This window comes from Eufriesea mexicana, unplaced genomic scaffold (genome assembly GCF_001483705.2).
Source record: "Eufriesea mexicana isolate 0111107269 unplaced genomic scaffold, ASM148370v2 scaffold5394, whole genome shotgun sequence".
Lineage (NCBI taxonomy): Eukaryota > Metazoa > Arthropoda > Insecta > Hymenoptera > Apidae > Eufriesea > Eufriesea mexicana.
The window spans coordinates 32,580-57,984 of NW_016913324.1; the positions used below are offsets into that span (position 1 = coordinate 32,580).

The 25,405-nt window shown below is 42.5% G+C and overlaps 1 protein-coding gene across 1 annotated transcript in view; it reads right to left on the reverse strand.

Annotated features, from left to right (window-relative positions):
- dysc (whirlin protein dyschronic) overlaps positions 1-25,405 on the reverse strand; it is a gene marked incomplete at its 3' end in the record, with an annotated part of 98,890 nt that overhangs the window by 9,375 nt on the left and 64,110 nt on the right. The window contains exons 5-8 of the mRNA XM_017906410.1: positions 23,136-23,266; positions 1,398-1,721; positions 451-683; positions 5-192 (exon numbers count right to left, since the gene is read on the reverse strand). Of these exons, the coding sequence (XP_017761899.1) occupies positions 5-192; positions 451-683; positions 1,398-1,721; positions 23,136-23,266 (876 nt within the window). The remainder of the gene's footprint in view (positions 1-4; positions 193-450; positions 684-1,397; positions 1,722-23,135; positions 23,267-25,405) is intronic.

Consider the following 25,405-nt stretch of genomic DNA (forward strand, 5'->3'; position numbering starts at 1 on the left):
TTCAGCAGGTCGCCTAGACTGACAACCAGCTCCTCGATTGTCATTCGACGTGTCCTGTAGTCTGCCAGAAGCTGAGACAGTGCTGCCCTCTCGCTCCTCGCGAGGACCACCCTCGCTTTCTCCTCCACCATGGCGGCTGTCGCTGCTGAGACCGTGTGCATGCCGCCCCTGTGTCTCCAGTCACTGGCGATGCTACGGTTAAGACATAGAGATCGTTAGATCGATCGAGATATCGTCGGATCGTTGCTTCAGCGAACCTGGGTGGCCTAGAGTTAGGACACCGTTCTTAGAAGTTGAATCGACGAAGTTGGAATTGACACAGTAGCGATATATTAGCGGTATAGTTGGCTAGAGTTAGTCTAGAGTTAGCGGAGTACCCGGTGCAAAGTTTCGGCTCTGAGTGACTTAAAAGGACGACGGTGAAACTTGCTTCGAATGGGTGTTTCTTACGTAGGACTCGGTGGTCGATGGTTCCCAGGGCTGTCCAGCAGCAGAGGGTCGTGCTCGGAGTACCTAGAGGTGGGCATAACGATGGGTTGGCTCGTGGTACAGGAGTGTGGCACCTTCCCAACATCGCGGATCAGGAGAGTCATCCTCTTGTTCGTCTTCAGGATCTCCACTGCCTCGTCGTGGGTCGCCTCCTCGAAGCTCTGCCCGTTTACCTCGATGATCTGATCACCTACCTGGCGAACAGACAAACCCCACGAGTATATCAATTTCTTTGCCCTAATTTTGCTAATTTCCATGTAATCTTCCGTTTCCAAATTACCTCCAGCAACCTATCATCCTTCGTTTAAAGGTTATGTCGTAAAAGGGTATACAGGAGTTGGAGTTTCCAGCGAGATTCGGCCAATAGGATTGTCGAGGAACGAAAGGCAGAAACGCCCCGAGTGCTTGCCTTTTCGAATACCATCAAATCTTCGCGATCGTTAGCGTCCGCACAGTGAAGCATCATTCCGAACCACTTTCGTCATTGGGAGTGCTTGCCGCCGTTCTAGCGCGGCGGACTAATTAATTCCTCCTGACATTGAATTACGTAACGGGCTAATTGATACCGCTCGTTATTCCACGAACGTCCTGTTACGTCTGCCCGACGCGATCGTAATGTTTCCGCGAATTACTCCGTCTCAATGTCACGCGATCGAACGACCGAAACTTCCACGGCTCGAAAATCGCCCTGATCGAGCGACCATAATCTAGATAATCCCTATCGCCCACTCTGGAAATTTACAATCTTCCTGTCCCCACGTCCGATGCGATATCGACTCGAATAGGAAGCGGAGGGAAAAAGAAGGGAAAACTTTTCGACTTTGTCGTCAATTTTAGCAGAAAATGGCCCCTTCTTCGAGGGAAGGGGATGTAATAAAAATACTGCGAGTAGAGGGAAAGACTTTTACCAAAAGTCCGGCTCGGTCGGCCACGCTGTCCTTGTCCACTCCGGTGACATAAATCCCAAGGCCGTACTCGAGGCCACCCCTGATCATCAGACCTAGAGACTGGCCAGGCTCGATGCACAGCTCGACCTTCCTGGTTCTCGGGACGTACCTCGAGTCTCGGGGTGGGTACAATGGCGGCGGAGATGTTGGACGACCTTGACGGTCGATCCAGCTGCAGGATTGCTGACGACCGGATGTCGACCACACCGGATGACCGCCTCTGCAGCGGGGGTCCAACGCTGGGCCCCGAACTGTCATGCTCAGGGTCCTGCAGGACTTCAGCATCTGCGACAAACGTGGAAGCGTCTTGGTTAGGTTTGCCACGACCTTGCATTATATCTAAGATCTCGCCTAACTATCGACGACCCGAGTTACGTGTCATATTTATACTGAAATTTGAAAAAGAATTAATTCGAATTTGGCTGGTAATGAAAAATACAATTCTCTGTTGGCAAATCACGGTGATATAATATTTTGGTATTTCGAAGGAATTCAACAGCGAGTCGTAAAACTCGGAGAGTGTAAATAAACAAGTTAGCGGAAGATACAAATGAACGTGGCGAGTTTAAGGGTGAAATTAAAAGAGAGTATGACGTTCGAGCAATCCTAACGTATATAACTCGGAAAAGGATTATTGAAAGGCGGGTAATTTTCATTGCAAATGATATTATCTCGCGGAAGTATGAAATTAACGCTAGCGGCTAAGTGATTCATGCCGCAATTCCAAGGAATTAAGTTAATTTCATCGGTCTGCGAATTTTTGCGAACCTTGTCTCGTCTCGCTGAGGAAATTCATTTATTTCGACCTGCCGCGGAAGTAACGAACAGTTTACGAGCGGACTAGAGAACAGCCTCGAATTAATAGCAAATTGAGGCTGGTTAATAATTCCGTCGTTTAACGTAATACCATCAGGAGTAATTAACCTTTATCATTGGTCACTCCATTCAGCGCTTATTGACCTACGCTCTAGCAGGCTGCATATATCTCGCTCTAACTGAGACTCTTGTAAAAGTCTTCCAAGTATAGGTGATTTTCAGCACCGATCTACGAATTCTCCAAGGACGAGTCGAAATATCTGCAAAATTTCGAAGCACCGGAAATTTAAAAATCAAAAATTCTTGAAGCACCGGAATTTAAAGATCAAAAGATTTCTTGATTTCAGGAACAGCGAGTGTTAACGCTTTGCGATTGGCAGATTTCAGTAGAGCAAATTTAGCGTTTCGCAGTTACTTTTTTAAAGTCAATTTTGGATTTTAAGTCAATATATGGATATTAACCACTTGCGCTGGAAAGACGTGTCACGCACGTCGTAATGCTTTTGTGACAGAATCGCCAATGACGTGGTATACACGTCGTTAGGCAATTGTTACAGAAACACTGGACCGTTCTGGTACACGCGTCTGTGAATTTCGTGCCACTGCAAGTGGTTAAAACACAGAGAATTTGTCGAAACTGATTTGTGATTAATACTACTTGTAATACGTAAATATACCAAATTTTTAATTTCTCTAATTTTCTGTAGTTTGCTGTATTTTTCGACTTGCGAATGCCCCCACTGCGGCAACATCGACCGTAAAGAGTTAATTTTGTTTTCGGAGAGGAATAGTTGAAGATCATCGATGTGATATTTCTTCTTATTATAGTAGTTCAGTTTACTCAAACTTTCTTTGTCGATTTTATATTTCTTTTAGGGAAAATTTCGAAGGAAGTTGCCTAGAATTTTAAATCACGAGATAGGTACGAAGTTTCGAATTCTCGAAGCTAGAGGTTTCGACGTTTCGAGGAACCCATAGAGATGTCCTCTACTCGTAGGACATCGTATTGTAAATTTAACATTTCGTGGACTGCAGATATCACGTATGTATAGGATGTACCACGAAATCGAACGAAATTCGTGGAATAAAAGAATATCGACGATGATAAAACTTTAAAAATTATTTTTCCATCAAGCAGGATAAATAATAAAATTGTTGATATTAAAATTAATCATTATACCATCTAGGTTTCACCGTTATTCTCGAGGAAAGGGGTACCAGAGGTGCATCGTGCCACCAAACACTCGAACGTAACATCCTCGTCGCCTAAACGAGGTTATTGCACTTGATCGAATAAATAGAGGCCTTAGCCTATTCTCCGAGAATTATTCAAGCCTCGTGACCAACGATCTTATGCAAAGGAGCCGACTGCCACGTATCACCAGGACAAGATTCCTCCGCTGACGACCTCAGAATAGATCGCTTATACGTGTCGTGCCTCGTGGCGAATGGAAAGAAATCATTGTCCACGAAGGGTTTCTTATGTGGCAACCTTGACAAGCGAAACACACGGACAATCGGCGTGTGTCGGGTCAACGAGGAACAAACCTGTATGCCGTCCTCGGCGAGGATGAAAGTCGTACTGTCCGACGTGTCAAAAAGCGACAAAGGATCACTTAAAAATGTTTTGTTCAAAAAAAAAATGTTTTCCAATAGTTAATTAGGAGTATACAGCATGATACAGTACCATTCTTTTTAACTTTCGTTCATTTTTAACATCGCTATACTTTGACAAAGTGAACGAGTTCCAAATTACGTGAATATAGTATCATCCTCCTTTATAAATGCTAAATTTATTATAATTGACAGTGAATGACGCCTAAATAAAATAAAATCTACTCAGTACATCCTTAAATTGAACAAAGTTCCAAATTTTGTTTGCAATATTTTTTTAATTATATCGATCTGAATGTTTTTAATTCCCATTATATCTTTTCATTATCCATTCAGTATTATTCAACATTCGTTATTATGATATCTTAAAGTTTGAAGTCTCCTCTTTATTTTGCAATAAGAATTTGCAACAATGAGCTACGAAAATTAATAATTCTTATTTATCAATAAAATTGATGAAGAGAAACTCAGAATTTCGATCTCTATATCGAATTTCTCTTTGACATGGTTTACCAGGAACGACTGAAATATATATTTGAAATTTATAAAATATATGTATATATATGATATCAGCTAAAAAATGTTTTTGCCGTATTCGGGTGCGCAGTGCATGGATCCTCTGCGACATTTCAGAAAGACCGCGTCAACTGTGCATCGAGTAACATCGAACTCGAGTGCCCTCGATGGTGCTGTCAAGAGTTCGATTACAGGAACAAAGGCACCGAAGGTACACCTTTTCGACGATTTTTACTATGCAACGAAACGACACCCTGTCGCAAGCGACATTGCCTACGTCGAGTTAGATCTATTCGACAACCTGACACCTCTCGCGTTTTCCTAACTTCTGCACAAAAAAGGTAGTACATCGAAACGACAGGTAGTCCTCTATCAACTTAATCCGACGAAAGGATGTCAATGTAGAAAGTCAACTAGATTTTCGACGTCGTCGACTAGAAAAATGCGAAAAAGGAATCGAATTTTGCACGGTAGTTGGTTTGCAAGTCCCCCTATGTTCCTGACTATGAAAAAGTTAGGATAAAGAGCCTATGACAGCTATGGTACCGTCACTACATCCTTGTCAGAGGATACGGGTGAATTATTGCATTTTCCGATCCCCCCTAATATATTTGCTTCTACTTGTACCTAGCACGAGGCCTAGCCATTGTCCTTCAGATCGCATTTCCTGTCTATTTCTTCCAAGGATTCGCTTGAGCCTGGTCAGTTTCGAGTTAGACCCAGACAGGTCTCTTCGCTTCCTATTTTACGACCCTTTCCCGTCCTTTCGACTTTCCCTCGTGGAGTTTGCAGCACTTTCCTCTCTCAAAGGTCTCTTTCCCCCTTCACACACTCGCAAGCGTTTATATTTGCGAGGTTGGAAGGGTCAAGGGTTAGTTGGTTGTCAATAATACAGTTTGCTAGATTACGTCAAGAGTCTATTCTTATCAGCCGATTGTATTCCGAATATATAGTCTACCAATGCCTAAACTCCGACTGTCACTTGTACATTCTAACGTCATTACACGTTACATAGACTATCGTTACAATTATAATTGATATCCCCTCTGTTAAGTCGAACGCGAGCGGACCGCAAAGGATTAAAGACTCGGCGTTGGTGCTGCGAGGGGGAAGAGAACAGGGTCGGGAAATGAATATTTGAGAAGCACGGAGGGAATGAAATTACGTGGGACGAAGCAAGACTCTGGGTAAAGGACGAGCACGTAGAAGCTTATACAGCCTTCATGCGCTGCGCAACCTTGGCGCGAATTAACGCCGGGCCGGGGACCGGAAATCCTGCGGGAGATTTATGTCTCGCGTATTTCCCGAATCCACTTCGACCCGGACTCGAATTTCTTTGCAGTGGCATTTGCATAGGGAACGAAACGTCCCGAGTCGCTAAACGATTGTAATTACGAATTGAATCGAATCGAACGCGACAAATCCAAGGCTAAGCCGCAGAGGCACGTGGGGAGAGACTGGTGGGGTACCTGTGCCAATACCGGAAGAGTACCCGTTCGCGAGAGGTGTCCGTGGCACAGGTTCAGAGAGAATTGGCACGTGTAAGGTCAACAAGGAGCAGACGGTGCGTTCGACGATGACGCTGCTTGGTAGCTAGGATATCGATCCTGGTGGTCGGTGACGTCACATCCTGCCTATCCTTGACCCAGCCCGGATCACGTCCTCAGGATTCCATGCCTCTGGCCCCCGGCGACGCGGAGATGCAATTTTGTCGTATCTATGCGAGGCATGCACCAACCTCGCTGCTCCTTCCGCCTGCTCCGTCGCGGAGGATCCTTCAGGAACGCGCGGAACTCTTCCGACGAGGCCGCATAAATTACCGTGTCCAAGTAGCGGAATTGCAGCGCGATTCATCACGCCAACAGAATCGCGCTAATCACGCGCTTTCTCGGGGCTTCTGTCGTCGCCGAGGTCGAGCCGCGTTCCTGGATCACGGAAACCGATGTCGTCTTCGCATCCGGGACGAGAGCTTCCTCCGTTTCGCTGAACAGACGTGGCGGGTGTCTCGGGGTGCTGGGCTATAATCGTTAATAACTGTGCACAGGTGTAGAATTCGTTGAGAAATTATGAGAGGGTTTTCCTCGTGTCAAGTCGCACGATGAAGGATTTATGTATCCCACGCGATTAAAATTTCGCTTAGGCGTGTTTCCATATACACAGGGTGTCGCATCTCAAGTTCATTTCTGATAGAATTTGGTATGGCAGTGGTGTTAAAAAGGAAGGAACACTGATTATAAAGAGGGAACGCTTTAATAATTGGCAACTCGATCGCGCTGTACAACGATTGCTTAGAGACTGATTCGTTTAAACAAAGGAATTTGACTGGCAACCGACACGTACACAATCATACATTAGTATGTAATGGAAAGAAAACATTTTGACATCGACGTTATATGTAAGCTGTCTCGACTTATGTCTTTAGCATTCCAACAATTTCAAATGAAACTTAACCTGTTCCTATGAGGACATCTTGTAACGAGCACACGCAAATTTTTGCTAGGTGCATGTGCTTTCGAGATTTTGAGAATAATAAGACGGTATCATGGAGGCTTTAAACAGTATTAAATGACCTAGTACGATCTTCGAAAACTAAATTTAAAAAATGGACGAAATGAAATATAGTTTAGAAAATAGTCGAGCCAAAACTTCAAAAAAGACACCCTATCTATGTAAAATTTGTATTGTACAAGCATTCGGACATCTCGTAACGAGCACATGCAAATTTTTGCTAGGTGCATGTGCTTTCGAGATTTTCAGAATAATAAGACGGTATCATGGAGGCTTTAAACAGTATTAAATGACCTAGTACGATCTTCGAAAACTAAATTTAAAAAATGGACGAAATGAAATATAGTTTAGAAAATAGTCGAGCCAAAACTTCAAAAAAGACACCCTATCTATGTAAAATTTGTATTGTACAAGCATTCGGACATCTTGTAATAACCATATACAAATTTTTGTTAAGTGCATGTGCTTTCGAGATTTCGAGAATACTAAGAGAGTATATCATGGAGACTTTAAACAGTATTAAATGACCTTGTACGACCTTCGAAGACCAAATTAAAAAAACGGACGAAACGAAATATAGTTTAGGAAATAGTCGAGGCAAAATTTCGAATGGGACACCCTATGTATTATATGTAAAATTTGTATTGTACAAGCCTTTGAACATCTTGTAACGAGCACATGTAAATTTTTGTTAAGTGCATGTGCTTTTGAGATTTCGAGAATGCTAAGTATTAACCCTTTGCACTCGAGAGGCGCTTTCCAGTCGCCATTTAATCAGATTCTAAAGATCATTGTTAATTAATATCTCGAATTTAAAATTTCCCAAAGATACATGGAATATAAAGGTAAAATAATTCTACGTCTTACAATTAATTTGCACTTTTTATTTACCGTTTTGAAAATCTTTGAATTATTATGTTTCCGTAACGAAAAGATCGCCGAGTGCTAAGGGTTAAATGACCTTGTACGACCTTCGAGGACAAATTAAAAAAATGGTTCAAAGGAAATATAGTTTAGAAAATAATCGAGCTAGAACTTCGAATGGGACACCCTATGTATTATATTTGTAAAATTTGTACAATATTGTACAAACGTCCAGACATTTGCATAATTTTATGCTGGATGAAATAGACGTACAGTGGATAACCGAAATATCCAATTATCCATAATTAATTCGCAGCGTTCCGACTATGGGGTAATGGAATCTTTAAAAATTCACATTCCAGGAAGCCTAAAAAATTTGTCCACGCAATTCTCCGAAAAAATAAAGAGAAACTGCTTTATAATCCCGCAAACGAGAGTCGACGAAAGCGCAAAATGGAACCGTAAATCACTGACCATTTCCCTTTTATCATAGCGAATATTAATTAACGTCCTCCGCGACAGGACACGAGTAAAAAGGAGATTGGACTTGGTTCCAAAGAGAATTGCCCCTTTTGATTCACAGCGGGACGTTATTATCGTGGCCATTTGCAACGTGAGATCACAGGACGGTGCGCTGTCGCAAGGAGGAAGCGGAAATCGCGTTTATCCTGTACACGACCGATTAAAAAGTGTCGATACTTATCCCCGATAATCCCGTGGAAGTTTCAGGAATCGTTTACTCCAAGCTAATCGCGTACTCGCCCTTTTATCCCCCCTTTTCCCCCTTCGAATTGGCGAAGCAATGAACAGTGACTGGTGGAATCGATAGCGTTCCTAATTTTTGCGCGAAACGGCAAAGGGGGTCCCCGCGGGGATTTAATGGGCTCAACGCGCGTCCTGGACTCCGTGAATAATAAATATCGCGGAAAAGCAATCATTACCGTGGAGTATCGAGCGTTATTTCCGATTTCAGCCGTCACGAGAGAGACCCTCGCGATGTTCGAACTATTTCGGAGCCGGTCGATCGACGACTATATATCACGTATGTACTCTTGACATGATTCGTTTCCTGTACTCCATAGCTTAATCCGTTCTTTCCGCTGGAAATATCCTACGTTTATCTAGCACCACGCGTAGTCGTTGCTAGGGGTGCCTAAAAATATAGATCGTCGGAATAACAGGTTTTAAAGGGTGAAATGGCAGGCTCGGTGGAGAAATAGAGGCAGAAGATGGAATATTAAACTCGTCCCTTAGATTTTGCATAGCCTATGTCTACTAAATGTTTCGTGCAGTTTGTCTGTGTAGTTTATCTTATACAGTTTGTCTACTACTTTGTTGAGTGTTTGAAAATACACTTGCTATACGATTGAGATAAATATTTTCGCGAGATCACGAAGTGGAAGATTTAACCCTTTGCACTTGCCGATTTTTTCGTTACAGGAAAGAAGTAATTCGATGTCTTTCTGCCATAAAGTCGACGATAATTTTAAAACGGTAAATAAGAACTCGTATGCGAATTAAGACGTAGAATTATTTAACCTCGATGTTCCACGCATCATTGAAAAGTTTGATATATTAATTAATATCCATCGTTAGAATGTGATTAAATGGCGACTGAGAGACGCCTCTCGAGTGCGAAGTGTTAATTTGTTCTTTCAATTAAAAATATCCTACGATTATTAATTATCTATTTCTGTAATCGCTATTAGAAGTGTCTGCAAATATATACTGTTGAACTAATCATTTTTAAGACAGGATAGAACCGAGCAGACAGTGAAACGCGGCTTATCTAATCTGCTATTTGATAATAATATTTTAAACGATACGTGTAATTCAGTTCCTATTTCGATAAAAGCTACCGTCAATTTTATTGGAAACATCCAATAAAAATTCCGAGACCAATCGCTTAAATAGATCTTCGAGTTCTATTTAGCCTTGCTAAATATTTAATCAAATAATAAGGTAAAACAAAAATATATATATATCTATGGGGGGTGGTCCTACATCACGGATTGTTGTAGTCAGTGGTCACAGATATCTTCGATGTGGTGCTAGAAGGGACGAAAGGAAAAGGAAGGGGTGCATTTCGTCCTGGGTCTCCTAGCTAGTGGACTCATCGGTATGGCTAATTAGCAGGCTTGGGATAAAAGGAAAAGGAAGGGTGCGTTCGTCCTGGGTCTCCTAGCTAGTGGACTCATTGGTAAGGCTACCTAGCAGGTCCAGGACAAAAGGAAAAGAAAGGGTGTGTTCGAAGACTTACGTAAATCCTCTGTTTCCTACAAATACAATTTTTAAATTTTCCAATAGTATCCACGTCTAAGACTGGACCTACTAAATAGCCTTATTGACGAGTCCACTAGCTAGCAGGTCCAGGACGAACGTACCCTTCCTTATTCTCTCGTCCTGGGCCTGCTAGTTAGTGGACTCATCAATAAGGCTATTTAGTAGGTTCAGTCTTAGACGTGGATACTATTAGAAAATTTTTAAATTGTATATGTAGGAAACGAAGGATTTATGCAAGTCCTCGAACCTCCTTCAAGTAGTAATCCATCAATCGACGAGGGTGAGAATGATGCCACCACATACCTAACGAATTGCACCCGAGCTCCAGCGATTCAGTGGAACACAGACGCCCTAGTCAGCCACCCTTACTCAAAGAATCCGCGTCAGAATCAACCTAATATAAACAACGTTTCTGTAATCTCGCTTCCGCTCACCTATTAACGATCCGAGACAGCCCTTAATGCACGATAAATCGTACAACAGCCCGGTCGTACAACAGTCTAATTATTTCACTTTCATTGGCGCTAAACACGCCAGGGGCGGACGGGAACCGGTACCACGTAGGCCGCGCGTAAATCACGAGGCCATTCGGAGGCTTCCGTGAAGCTTTATGGGCAGCGTATCGCCGGCCAATTTCATGGTCGTCGTCTCCGTGTCTCGGGGGGGTGAGCCGATCGAATAAATAATTCACGAGGTCGAAGGGAAATCGTCGAACAGCCGAAACTCCTTATCGTGTCCTGGCCAGGACCACTTCCGCCCCGATGACGTCATAAGCGAGTCCTGTTTCTCGCGTGTACGTATTTTCCACCCACCCGAGGACGCACAGGGGCTGGCAGATAGTTGGGCTATCGAGCCTGCTCACTTTCGTGATTCCAGGCGATGTTTCTCGATTAACTAGCAAGGGATAAGAGACCTCGACCGACGCCGTGGCAGGATTTCAGACGGGTAAACAAGTCTGGCGACTACTGTCGAGTGGACACGACTGGCCATTGATTTTTCCTTCCGTCGTTTCGGGATTGATCGACGATTTTCTGGCGTAACCTCGGCTCTCTACAGAGATTTCGCTGTGCTTCGTTGGCTGCAAGAAAAACTCTACGCGTCACGGATTTTCATATTTAAGATATTATCCAGATCCTCGAACAAAATTTTCTTCTCATATATTTCATTTTATTTTCTTTGCTTTTCTTTCTTTTTTCTTTCTTGATAAATATGTGGGTAATATATCGCGCAACTCGATCAACGAACGAATTAAAATCGTTTGAATTCGTGACATGTAAAGTTCTTCCTTTGAGCCAGAGATTTAAGGGTTGACGAGTACCCAAGGTTCAGCGATTCTAATTGATAATTCGCAAATGACTGGCACGTTCGATATGCTTTGGTTATTGAAATGGCACTCGGATAAACGCTCCTTTGTTCACGAAGTGCAGTTTAATGGCCACGTCGGAGTCGACTTTTTCGCGTTTCAATGCTTTTCAGCGGGGCGCTTGCGAGTTAAGTCGTCGTTCTGGAGGAATTGAGTTACCGCGCCATTGCAGCCGTAAAGTGTACTTTATTGCGGCTTCTAAGCACGTGGATCGCTGGAATTCTGTCAAATCGCGAGGCTGCAATTGTCGCGAGACGTTGCGCGATCTGACAACCGTCAGTTCGCGAATTTCCAGCGAGCTGCTTTGTGCTCTTAACGTAGCTTCTGTACATATTCCGCGTGTTTTAAAATATGTTATGGTAAAATTCAATAGTGAAGCAAACTCTACATTCCAGCTGTGTGGGGGCGATCCCTTCCCCCAATGTTCTGTCTTTTGTTACACAGTCTTTTGTCACTAGTTTTCTGAAGACGACATTTGACCTGCGAGGCCATGAACAGGTCAGTTCTAACCATTCGCCCGTTCAATAAAGATCTACACAGTTTTCCCACAGTTTTTCACTGACTACTATTCCTTGCGTAATAACCCCTTTAACAAAATCTAACATGTACGCGAGGTAAATTATAATCTCGCTTGGTGCACGCGGAATTTATTCCCTAGATGATCCGATAAATATTCTCGATACTCGCGGACTCATTTCCGTCGGCGTGGCTGCGCGCATTTTCGCGATTTAGCTTCCGGTTTCTGGGTTAAGTGTTGCTTAAACAGCTGGCTGTATACCATTCTTCGTCGATGACAAGAATTTTTTTTCACCACTCGCTGATCAACGTGAAAATATAGAAAAATCGCGGAGCACGAGTCGGAGTAATCGCTGACGGGGTTTCGCGACGGAAGCGACGCCATTGTCGATCCTCTGCAACGATATCGACTCGTAATGCGCATTTCCATGACAATCGGCATTTAGCTAGCCACGGATAAGGGATTCGATCACTTTCACGAATTCTCGTGCGACTTTTCTGGGTCAAGTATTTCCTACAATACGGACAAATGCTGGCAAATTTATGGCTGCCTACTCGCAGCCCCTACAGGCGAAGAAAATTCATGTTTGTTCAACCCCTTCCGGGTAATTCCAGATAAAAGTAATTCCCGGTTATTTATGCTCTTCTCGCAGATAAGCCAGGTATCTAGCCATCTTAACTGTTTCGCGCTAGAACTCCGGCTATTTATGACGGTCCCAACTTCCTCCGCTCGTCTCGTCGCTTTCGAAATCGGGTTCACAGGTTGTCGATCCTAGCACGCTGTCGTGAATCTTACTTTAACACCTGAATTTATAAAAGACAGACAGAAAAATGGTAATAAAACGATCAACACTTTAAACCTTAGAGTGCGGATGACTCTCTGCCGAAGAGCTTCAGAGGTGCATGTTTAACGCTTACGATCGCTGTGGACGGAATACTTTTCGCTCGTGGGAGCTCTGTTGATTAACTATTCAAGACGCAACTAACGAGTTATTATTGCAATTCTTTCGCAGCAGGTTAAATAATAAAAGAACGTTATTTTCAAGCATCAATTATGTTGCAAGTCAGCTACGCCCATGCAACGATGACGACAGGCCTGTTATAGGTTGCTGGCCAATACCGACCTTTGGACTTCAAGGGGTCGGTTTTGGGGGTTTAAAAGGGCCTGATGTCCCTCGAAACTCTTCACTCTCACATCAGGAACAGTACGAATACCTTATATATTGTGACCGACAGTGGTATTTAAAAATATTCCAGTATTTCATTTGTATATTGCATAAAGTGTATAAATTTCACGTATATAATACAATTGCTGAATACAGTCATTTCCTTGCATGTTAATCATTTGGCTATATCCTTCACGAAATTCCCAACAAATTATCTATTAGAATCAATAAAATTTACAATATAACTTAACATAAAAATAAGGAACAAAAATTAAACTAAAATTAATAGTTTATTTGTGTATGATAAATTTGTTTATATTATTAATATTGTTATACGTAGACTATATTGTTAATACGTTACTAATCATATTCGGAACAGATATACAAAAGAATAAACCCGTCCTGCGTCTATTATTTCTGTTGGATAATCAATGGAGATAGGATGTGGTAATAAGACAATACGTAATGTATTCTTAACACTTGCACGTTTACAGACAGAGTGATTCGATCATCCAAAAATCGCGTGAACAACGGCCCTTGCTTTCCCACCATAATCATTCTTATTGTATTAAGTAAGGATAGATGACGTTGTCATAAATCGCAGGTTCTCAACAATTTGTTCCATCATTTGTCTCCCTTTACTGCCGTTGCTAAGAAACAAACATATATTGAAGACCGAAAAAATTGAACAACGCATATATGCGTTCACCGTCCCTGCTAGTGACTTTCGTCAGACGCATATATACGTGCATAGCGCTCTAAGGGTTAAATAATGAATAAAATTTCTCTAAATTCCAAAAAGGGAAAAGAAAAATAAAGGGATGCTTCGAGGAAAACTAGGAGGAATAATAAACTCGTGAAATAAAGAAGAAAAAGGAGGAAAGAGGGAAGGTGAGGAGCGAAATCAATCATTCAGAGCGTGATCCAAGGATAACGATCGATCCTGCGAGAATCGATCCTGCGGCAAAGCCGAAAAGCGGCCTTTTCCGGAAATAGGAAAGGACAGAGTTAGATACAGTGACGTCGACGGCAAACAGTCTTCTCTGGAGCGGAGCACGGAGATGAAGGGAGAAGGGGAAGCAATTTCGAATCGATCTATCGTGGTGGTGTGCGAGGTCCCATAAACGTACACTCGCCGAGACGAGTACGCGTTTGCCTACCCGCGATTCCGGCAACGACGGGATTCTAAAGCAGCTTCCGCGGTAGCCTCGTGCATTATGTAGGGAGAAAATAGATGACGGGGATTGGCCGGAGGGCGCCGGGACGCCTGGCGCCAAGACGACGCCTGAGAAGCCGGGACAGAGACGTCGGAGGAAAAAATCGGACGATGGGACGAAGGTAATGGTGACTCGAGGCGTGCGTGAGCAGGAAACGTGAATTCCACCCTGTTTCTCTTTTTCTCCATCGTTCCCGTCCACCTCCCGGCTAGTTTTCTTCCCTCTCTGTGCCTTAATTCTTGGATAATCGGGAAACTTTTGGAAGAAGTCGGCAACTACTATGATCGTTTAGATCGGGGTGATAAACGGGATCGAAGATTTCGCGTTTCTCGTCCTCCTCGTATTATTATTATATTGTTATTGTATTATTATTCTAGTATCGCAGGTTTTCCAACTCGTGTACAGGTAGCTTTAGCTTAGAAAGTCACAGAGGGTTCGAAGGTCAGGTCGATCGGAAAAACCCCGGTGATGCGTCAGGTCCTTAGCACGACCATATTTTGTCATGTTGGAGCAGGCTTTTGGAAAACGTACATGTTGGGGAAGATATAAAAGAAGTCAAAAGGTGGTTAGTGGACAGTTCTTTGGTGTAGTTCTTAGTGGACAGTTTCAGTTGTGAGCCGTTAATTGTAGCAGGCTGAGTTTTCATTGCGTTGTTAAGTTGAGCGTACTCTTAACCCTCTATAGACCCCTGTAACTTTTAAGTTACATGCTAATCTATGGGTATTTTATTAAATACTGCATTCAACGTTATCGTCTTGATCACTTCAGTTCGTGATTTTTCTTTCCATATATTTATAATTATTTTTACAATACCTCCCGTGGTTCCATTTTAAAAAATTCTAATTCCTTTTCATTTACCGGTTATTCGATCATGATAGGTTAGGTCCTCTATGGCCCCCTATGACCTTTTTTCCACAAGATGGCGTGGAAAATTATCTTCTCTATCTATTGCACATTATCTTGGCACGATAGTGCAAACGTTGTTAATTAAAACTTTCAATATGAATTCGTTATAATAAAATTGTCAAAACTGTTGAATTTATTGGTTGATATTTGTTGATCTTATGTTACATATAATTCTTGTAGTCAAGAAAGATATATATTCGGTTCATAGAGGGTTAAGTTGGATTCAATATAGATTCGTGTTAAGAGATAATTCGTGTGTTTAATCGTCACTCACACGTTGTTAATTTAGTATTATTAACACTAGAACTACCAACCCAGTGAAAATGACTGGCCCAGAATTTTCCTTTTTGCAATCACCGAACACGTACACCTGCTTTAAGAATAAAATTGGTGTCAACTCGTATTAAGAAAGAACTGTAATCGATATATTCACTCATATTCATCGTATGAAATTGCTATAATCTGTGCACGTTATAGTTAGATGCTCATTAAAGATCGGTAGTTCTAGTGTTAATAAATAAATAGTTCTATATACCATCACCAATCCCATCTCTACATTATTATATTATTATATCGTTGAAATATGCAGGTTGATGTTACGAGAATATTCTTCGAGTAGCCAATTTGGGGATAGCACTCGATATTAAACGATAGCGAAATCGAATAAACTTAATCTCCGCTTAAATGCTTGCGTAGCCTCTACTACTGTCTGACCTTTGACCAACTCTTCTACTGGCGCCGTGGCTCGAACGAGAAGGTCGCTAGACAATAAGACCAGATTACTTGTGGCATTTCGAGTTGCCACTTACTCGATTGACGACACCATTTCCATCGCGTTCCATCGACACGTCTTTTTAAATAAAATTATACCAGCTTTTAAGCTACCACTGTGTCGAATAATCCGGGTAATTGTTCAATCCCGCCGTTAAATTTAGAGGAAATAAAATCGTGCATTACTCGAGTGCACGGAAAGTTCATTCATCGGTAAGAAGGTCACGAGACTAGGTTACTCCTGACATTTCAAGCACCGACGTAATTTTTCCCAACTAAATTCTACCCGCTCTTAACCCAACGTTATACAACGCGGTGCTAACAACCCCCGATCCTCTCATCAACCATGCACCAGTTAAAAAATAAAATAAGCACGCGAGGTATCGGACATTTCGCTTAATAGTCGCGCGAACTTCCTCCATCGGGACCAACGGGAACTATCCATAATCGGTCCGCGGCACGAGCTGTCGGCCAACGAAATTTCGTGCAGCCGTGTCCGAGCGGCATTAAGACCGGCTCCGTTTAATGGCACGGTAATTTTCCAAAAAGTCTATTATATCCGGGATACGGTTCGGATGTTCCTCCGCGGTCCTAAATTCGGCGTCGCCCTAATGAACTCAGCGGGTGGAAAAAGCGCGCCATAAATCCGGCAAACTTTTCGCGCCATGCTGTCCACGCTCCTTCCTCGCCCGTCAGCCATTACGAAATAACAAGCCACCGTCCCGACAGCCAGCGCGATATACACCATGGTTAGTCCGGTCATTTACGCTCGATCGATGGTCGGACAAGAGGTATAGCCCGGATGTCGTCTCCCGGAGACAACCTTCCGAAATAGCGGCCGATTCCGGACGCTGTTGCTGTCAAGGCTATATCGAGTTCCGTCGAGATCCTCCCGGAGTATCCTCGAAATCGCGTGATCGGGCTAATCTCGAAGAAGCGGCACTCCAGTTTCGACTGGCGGAATTTTTGACCGATTTTTATCCGAGTCAGCCGAGGAGTCACGCTTTGGAAGTGACAGATTGGCGAAGAGGCGCGAAGAAGGACCTGGAAGGTATTTACGTTTCAGATGAAAGGTTCGGTATGCAAAGCGACGGAAGTTTGGGCGATGAGAGGTACGAGTCCGGCCGGAAATTGAAGCTCGATAGGTGGACCTTGAATCAACGAAACTTCGTTTTGATTACGGCAACGAATAGGTGACGGTGTTATACGGTACGAACACACCGGAAACTTAATCCGTGGATTGTCGAACTGGGTCAACCATTTGACCTATCGCGATCATTCAGGAATCGCGGCTCCTCCAATTTCCGGTGTCACCTGGGTCAAGGTTGCTGCCTTCCCTATTAATTAACAGACCTAGGTTTATTCCGGTTTTCAGGCTCGATATATACAGTTTTCGTTTTCGATTCGCGAGATGGAAAGACTTCGAGCACGAATTTACATAGATCAGGGGAGTCGGAGAGCTCGCAGAGCACGAGTTGCTCGTTTCGTGATTTTGACGTCGCTAAATCGCGATAAATCCCGTGGGAGAGGTTTGGTTTAGTGGGTTCACGGTTCTCCACCCGTCACAGATCCTCTATTCTCCTCGATTTTCTTACGTGTACGCGACGTTGCGGTAGAACGCGAGGCAAGTTTCAAGGCCCCGCAACGAATCGCCAATCCCCCATCTCCCGAGAGATTGAATTTCTCAAACTTTTCAGAAATACAATAACTTCCTTAACAGACGGAGGGAAGAAGGACACACCGATATCTCTCTAACAGGCCAAGTGAATCTACAATACAGACGAACGTCGAAATATCTGTGAGAGGCACAAAGTAACGGACGATAGAGTTTCTTCCCTCTCTCTTTAGTTGTTTTCAGAAGCATTCTCAATTGTCTTGGAAAAGGGGCTTTTCAGGAGCTTAAGATTTACCGTCCGAATTGACTCCATTTGTTCGCAATTTTCTTTGTAACGATTGGTGTTCACGACGATGCTAAACCCGTTGCGCGTTAAACCGATTGTATCTCTCCGTTAATTAAACAATCTGAATTCGTTGTTTCACCAAATTCGAAGAACAATTTATATTCACCTGATGAAATCTGAATTGCGATTCCGAGTATTTGAAAAGCTTCGAAGAAGAGAAAAATCGAGAAGAAAACGAAATTGGATAAATTAAATTGAATGAAAAATGAAAATCCACTTATGGAGAATCGAACCGAGTACCACGATAACTGTAATCAAACGTATTACGAGCTACACCATTTCCGCCCTCACACCTGCCCTTCTTATTTAACTTATTTCAAGACATATTACCCGCGCTAAATTATCATCGCGAAGAATATCTCATAGCTCGAAATCCTACTGAAATTTTAACTCCCTTCTTACATAATCGATATGCGTTCACCTAATTAAATTACAGCACAAATAATTACGTTCCAATATCAAAACCAAAAGGAACGAAACGAAATGTTACGTCGACTCCAGCTCGACACAGGACCACGAAGGGTTAAACTTACATCTGCATACGTCGATATGCCGCGTTATAGTTCGTTCAAGAGACATAATCCAACGCTCGTTAAAACAGTAGCAAAGATATATCGAAGAATCGAGGCACGAGTAATCTGAATACATAATCTTCCACTTCTGGCCCAGCCCTCTCGAGGCTGAAGATGGCTGTAACCCTGAAAACAGGGTCGAATATATTATTTTTATTGTTTCCAAGCACCGGGAGACTGTGTCTAAAGTAGGCACAGCATCGATAGAGGATAGACCTGGGCCGTGTATTCGAAATTCCGAGGCGAGTTTCCACCGAGCTACGTGCCTCTTCACCGAGCCAGTCTGATACCCTGATGGCCCATTGTCGACGGGCTTTTGTCTAGAAACTCCCGAGCTACTATGAGAGTATGACGAGCCACCGGATCCAGAGATACCCATCAGAAGCGTTTACACCAGAGATTACTCGTGGCGTGGCTCCGAGCGACGCTTCTTTCCATCCGGCCAGTCGATAGATCTCTCCACCCCCTGCACTCCCCTTTCTCTCATTTTTTCATCCTCCGCGCCGCGGAATTTCAGGCCTCGTCGACGGACAGAGAGACCTCGTGGTCCATCGAACAAAGCCATTGATCGAACCCGTGCCTTCTCTCGGATACGCTTTTCCAGGGGATCGTCGGCAAGCGTTCTGCTTCGATTATCCCGCGATTTACTAGCTTCTCGGCTCGTTCGAGGAGACGCTGCAAAAGGACTCGCGTAGGTGCTCTCGATCGCTCGTCTTTGTCTCCTTATCGTTTCGTCTTCGCTGTAAGCGTGTCTCTTCTTTGACGTTCATGGGCCGAATTTCGAGGGTCGCTTTCGAGGATGCGAGGGTGTGTTCACTCGGAGGCTCTCAATTCGTTGAGCAGTCTCCAATGGATAGGAGATTTAGATACCAGTGGATTGAAATTTTCTACTTAATTGGGGACAGAGGCGTCTAGATTAAATTGACAACCCTAAATATTTTTTCACATTTTATCAGAGCTTTATCTGCTCGGAAAATAATTCAAATATAATATCGAGGTAAATACAGGGACACTGGTTACTGAAAAATTTGCAGAAGTGGAAGAGCCCGTATTTGTGAGCACGAAAATGGGGGTTATTTGAGGGATGTTGATTGTTAGAAATCTATCTATTATATTTACAAATTAAAAAATGAAAAATTAAGAAGTTATTTATGATCTTGTATCACTTTTAATGACCACCTTGTATAAGTTGTTTTAAATTACCGTGATTGGTATAACAGATATTCGAGCAGGTCACTGTTTCACGGTAAGAGTAGCTAGAAATTTCGATCAACCTTTCGAACCTCCACTTCAGCTCCTTCCTTCTCTCGGAAGAAGAGTTTCTCGAAAATTGCGATATAAATTGTTTAAGTGATATTTCGAGACGGCACTCGAGGCAGGTTAACCTCGTTTATAAAACACGCTAATATTGTTGAAAGTTTCACTATAACCCAGCGATCCGCCGTAATCTCCGCGAGTCGGTTCCAAGTTAAATTAAATAACGCGCCGGATCTCGCGGAATTTTCGCCGCTTTGGTAAAAATCGCGACAGAAAAAGGAAGGTATTTATTCCTCGGCGAAGCAGGCTAACCGGAAGCTGGCCTTTTCGATTCGAGGCAGCGATCCACGATGCTGCGAATGCTCGATACAAATTCGAAATTATGCAAGTCAGGCGGAAGAACGACCCTCGAACGAGGCGGCACGGAAACACGGGGCTTATAAACGATAAGTGACGAAGAACCCTTCGAATAATTGAGAACAAAGATCAAAGATATCCGACCCGTTGCACCGGGGGAACACCTCTCCGGCATCAATCGCAATCGACAGGAATCGAATCGAAACGAATTTTAAAGAAATCGTGAATTCTGCTTCTTATTTTATTACTGCTTCTCGAATTTTGCTTTTCCCGTTTACGAATCTTAGAAAGATCGTGGGATCCTTGAATCGTGGGGTTAAAACACCCTTTATACGCGCCTGCTTATTATTTTTGACGCGAGAAATAAGAGTAAAAATAAAAATGGAAATAGATGGTATCGAAATACGGTATTTCTAATATTTTTGTGAAAATATTTCCAAAAGTCTCTCGTTTTATTTACGAATCTGAGAAAGATCGTGGGATCCTCGAATCGTGGGGTTAAGTCACCCTTTATACGCGTCTGCTTATTATTTTTGACGCGAGAAATAAGAGTAAAAATAAAAATGGAAATAGACGGTATCGAAATACGGTATTTCCAATATTTTTGTGAAAATATTTCCAAAAGTCTTTCGTTATATTTTAGAATCTCAGAACGATGGTGGGATTCTTGAACTTCGGGGTTAAATCACCCTTGTACGCCTCTGCTTATTATTTCTGAAGTAAGAAATAAATGTGAAAATACTTTTTATGAAAATATTTCCAAAAGATTCTCGTTTTATTATTTACGAATCTTAGAATAATCGTGAGGTCTTTAAATAGCGTTCTATGGTGACCCATATTGGTATTAAGCCCAATTTTCCCTAATTTTCCAGCGTGCGAATGAAAATAAAAATAGAAGCTATCGAAATAAAGCATCTCGAAAATATTTCTAAAAGATTCTCGTTTTATTATTTACGAATCTTAGAATAACCGTAATGTCTTTAAATAGCGTTCTATGGAGACCCATATTGGTATTAAGCCCAATTTTCCCTAATTTTCCACCGTGCGAATGGAAATAAAAATAGAAGCTATCGAAATAAAGCATCTGGATTTTTTTTAATGGAAATATTCTCTTCAGAATTCGCAATTATTCGTTGCAAATTACGATACAAGGAATGGTGAATATTTACTTGTTGAAAGTAAAAAAGAGGATATATGTGTAGCCATAAATCGAGTTGATTTAAAGCTGTAAAACGCTGGAAGCTGTTCGTCAGATAACACTTATCGAAGGAAATCGTCTGCCCCACCCCATATAATCTAGCTGAGAGCCCGGCTGGTATTTGCGATCGATGGGGTGGCTCTTAAGGTCACTCATATATACAAAACGACCACGATCGATTGCGCACCAATGGGCAGCATGATTTAACACTGATTTTTAGCCGTGATCAGGCACGTAGCCAATGAATCGTGTTTAGGGAAACGTTCCAGAATTGAAGATTTCGATTCTGTATCGGCATCAAATGCGGCAGTTACAAACCCGGCCATTACCAGACTAAAGTCTACGGAAGCGAGATTTCCATTAAACCGCGCAAACATATACGTGGAAGCGGGATTTTTCACCAAACGAATCTCAATGACTCGATTTAAAATTCAAGAAAACCGATGTTTAATTCAAGAGAGTGGCTAGTGACAACAGAGCAGACCAACTTTCACTGTTGAAACAACAAGCGGCTGTAAAATTCGCAATTCTTGTTCCCGATCCGAAGCCCGAAGATTATTCGAATCTTACATAACTCGAACACGCTTTGCGTAAATGTGAATACTTGAATTTAAAGCGGTTCATATTCGACACGCAATTTATATACATAATACAACGCTCTCGACGCGATGAAATTCCTTTAATTGATCGTGATACGAGCGTCACACTGGATCAGAATAATGCATTGGATCATGAATGTAATAACGTTGTCGACGTGCATCAACATTTCAAAGCGTCCAGGGCTCTACAAACGCGTGTGAAAAGATTCAAATTTCACCGAATCAAATTTCCCAAAAAGAATTATTTAATCCACCAATTGAAAAAATTTTGGGACCATAAATTCTTAACTAGACTGGTCTAAATCTATCATTTTCATAAAGTTATGGTTTATTAATTATTAATTACTATTAAAAGAAATAAAAATAAATTCAAATTTCACCGAAACAAATTTTCCAAAAAGAATTATTTAATCCACCAACTGAAAAAATTTTGGGACCATAAATTCTTAATTAGACTGGTCTAAATCTATCATTTTCATAAAGTTAGAGATTATTAATTATTAATTATTATTAAAAAAGAATAAAAATAAATTATATAAAATTCTTTTACTTATTAAATTTACTATTAATATACTTAATAGGTCCCTCTGTGATAAAAGACAAGTAACAAGTAATCCAACTCTAATTGTAAGGAGATATACATATCAAGTACTCAAATACTCCATGACAAAAGCCAGGAAAAGAAGCAATAATTTGCTTTTTGAATTTTGGCACTTAAAAAAATATCTACATCCCATTTTGTAAAATTGATCGATCTGTCAAATGAATAACGACGTTCCTCAAAACAACAAAGGACATAAAAATTCGAGAATGGTAACTTCGTTTCTGGCTTCCATCGATGAGTGTATCCATCAATAAGAACACTTCAGAGTCTTGATACGCTTTATTCAAGAATCCACGATTGAAACAGTGTGTAATGACAATGGCTTAACTGTTAGACCCCGATTCTAGGACTGGCTTTACCTGGGACCAGGAAGGTCCCATAAGGGACCTTCTCCAAAACAGGGAAAAGCCACGTAGGTATTTCCCAATATCCAGAACAGAGGCTAACAGAGTCTAAGCCAGTATGACGTCGTTGATGCCACCATTATCCACTTAAGAAATCAAGCAAGGATCACGGAAATCTACCGCGTGAGAATCGGCATGCAACGAAGACACGTGTCTTCTCGTTACGTAAGTACACTTCCGGTACGGAAAATGAAAGTAGAAACTCACTTTGAGGGCCTCCTCGTGGGTCACCGCCCGGAAGGGTGTGCCGTTCACCTCCAAGATGGTGTCTCCTGGCCTGAGTCCAGCGCGTTCGGCCACCGAACCTTCCTCCACCCTCGAAATGTAGACACCCACCCCTGAGAACAATTCACAGACTTTCCATCAGGCCGGAAGCTGCCTGGCGACTGGTCCACGACCAGTGCACGCTAAAACCTTCCACCCAGGGCGCGTCCTTTCCAACTTTCTCGTGCATCTGCACCCCAAATGCACCCACGGCTGAGGAGAGCTCGATGGACACGCGGCGGCGTTTGAGAGAAAAACGGGAGCACTTAAATAAATTATATCTTCTACGTCGGAGCAAGATCGATAAAGATATCGCGGGGATTTATGGATCCGTGGAATGTTCCGCTCTTTTATCCGGGGCTAGGTTTTTTCAGAGATACTCGGTCGCGGGGATGTCGGAGAGGTTAGAGTATTGCGAATTTATTACAGGATAGGTGCGATTTAGCGCCTGCCTACAAATCGTTTGGGTGCCGGACTCGCATAAATCGAACGTTTGCTCCAACTATTAATTAATCGCGCTAATCCTAGCATATAATTGAACCGATGGAGCCAATCTCCGCGAAATTCGGCAGCCAGATAAACTGTCCATAACTGGGTCGCGTTGTATCGGCTACTCGAACACGTCAAAACAACGCTTCTTTCGCGATTTGGGCAACGATATTGTATCGATGAGAGAGAGAGAGAGAGAGTTTCTGAGAAAAACTTTGAATTTTTCGGGGTAAGTTAAGACAAGAATGATTGGTGTGTTCAGAGATCGCGTTGAGAAATGTTTTTCCACGGAGAGTGAAAGAAATATCGCGGTATTCTGAATTCTTCAGCTGCAATTGAAACCATCGCGATCTCGTCTTTCTAATAAAATTTTTTAGATTTCGAAATTCAAAATTCCGAGTTTAGATTTAAAAATTGGGAGTTTAAAACTTCGAACTACGAATACAGAACTCTGAATATAGAACTCAGTGTTCAGAATTCAGAACTCTGAATATGGAACTCAGTGTTCAGAACTCAAAGCTCAGAACTCAATGCTCCGAATTTAGAACTCCGAATTTTAAACTCAGTATCCAGAACTCAGAGCTCCGAATTTAGAACTTTGAATATAGAACTCAGTGTTCAGAACTCAGAGCTCAGAACTCAGTACTCCGAATTTACACCTCTGAACACTGAACGCAGAATTCAGAGCTCCAAATTTAGAACTCAGTGTTCAGAACACAAAGCTCAGAACCCAGTGCTCCGAATTTAAACCTTAGAACTCTGAATTCAAAATGCAGAGCTCCGAATTTAGAACTCAGTGTTCAGAACACAAAGCTCAGAACTCAGTGCTCCGAATTTAAACCTTAGAACTCTGAATTCAAAATGCAGAGCTCCGAATTTAGAACTGAGTGTTCAGAACTCAAAGCTCAGAACGCAAAGCACCGAATTTAGACCTTAGAATCCCGAACTCAGAATTCAGAGCTTAGAACTAAGAAATCGCAACTTTGAACTCTGAACTTAGATCTTAAAACTCTGAACTTAGAATTCACAACACCGAACTCTGTGCTCAGAACTTCGGAAATTTTTCCACGGATCCACAGCACTCCAGCGATTAACAAACCTATGTCCGACAACCAAAATTCAAAAGGGAGAAAGAAAACAATTATTTAAATTAAAAAGAGAGATAGACTACGAAACAGGAATATCAGAATCCACGAAGCACCGTGATCTCGAAGCCCAGGGCAGTAGCCATGATCTCCACGACTCGCGGTGGTATGACGAGTCGTTTTCGTGACTCCATAAATCGCGGCTGAGAGAAATTGATCGATTAGAATGCAAGAGGGTGGGTCGTTCGTGAAACGTGACGGCGTAAAGCTCCCATTTTTGCACGCGGCCGTCGCCTCCGCGCATCCCGTGGAAACGCCATGGGTAGAAATCGGGTTAGGTTCTCGTGTTGTAGAATGAAATAGAAAGGTAAGAGGAGCAGCGTCGAAGAGAGGGGCACAAGAACAAGACGTGGAACAGAGAAGAAGAGGGGAACAAGGGGGGACGGTAAAAATGCGGATGCACAACAGTGAAACTGCTGGAAAAACAGAGATTGCGATTCTGTGCCGGTGCGTGTTTTCTCTCGTGTCTCTCGCAACGTGATGTTGAGGGGGCATGCAAACGATTTTCCCGCGGAAATACGCTCGATTAGGATCGTTGCTGATCTGCTAGGTGAGAAGAATACGGGAAATGAGAAAATA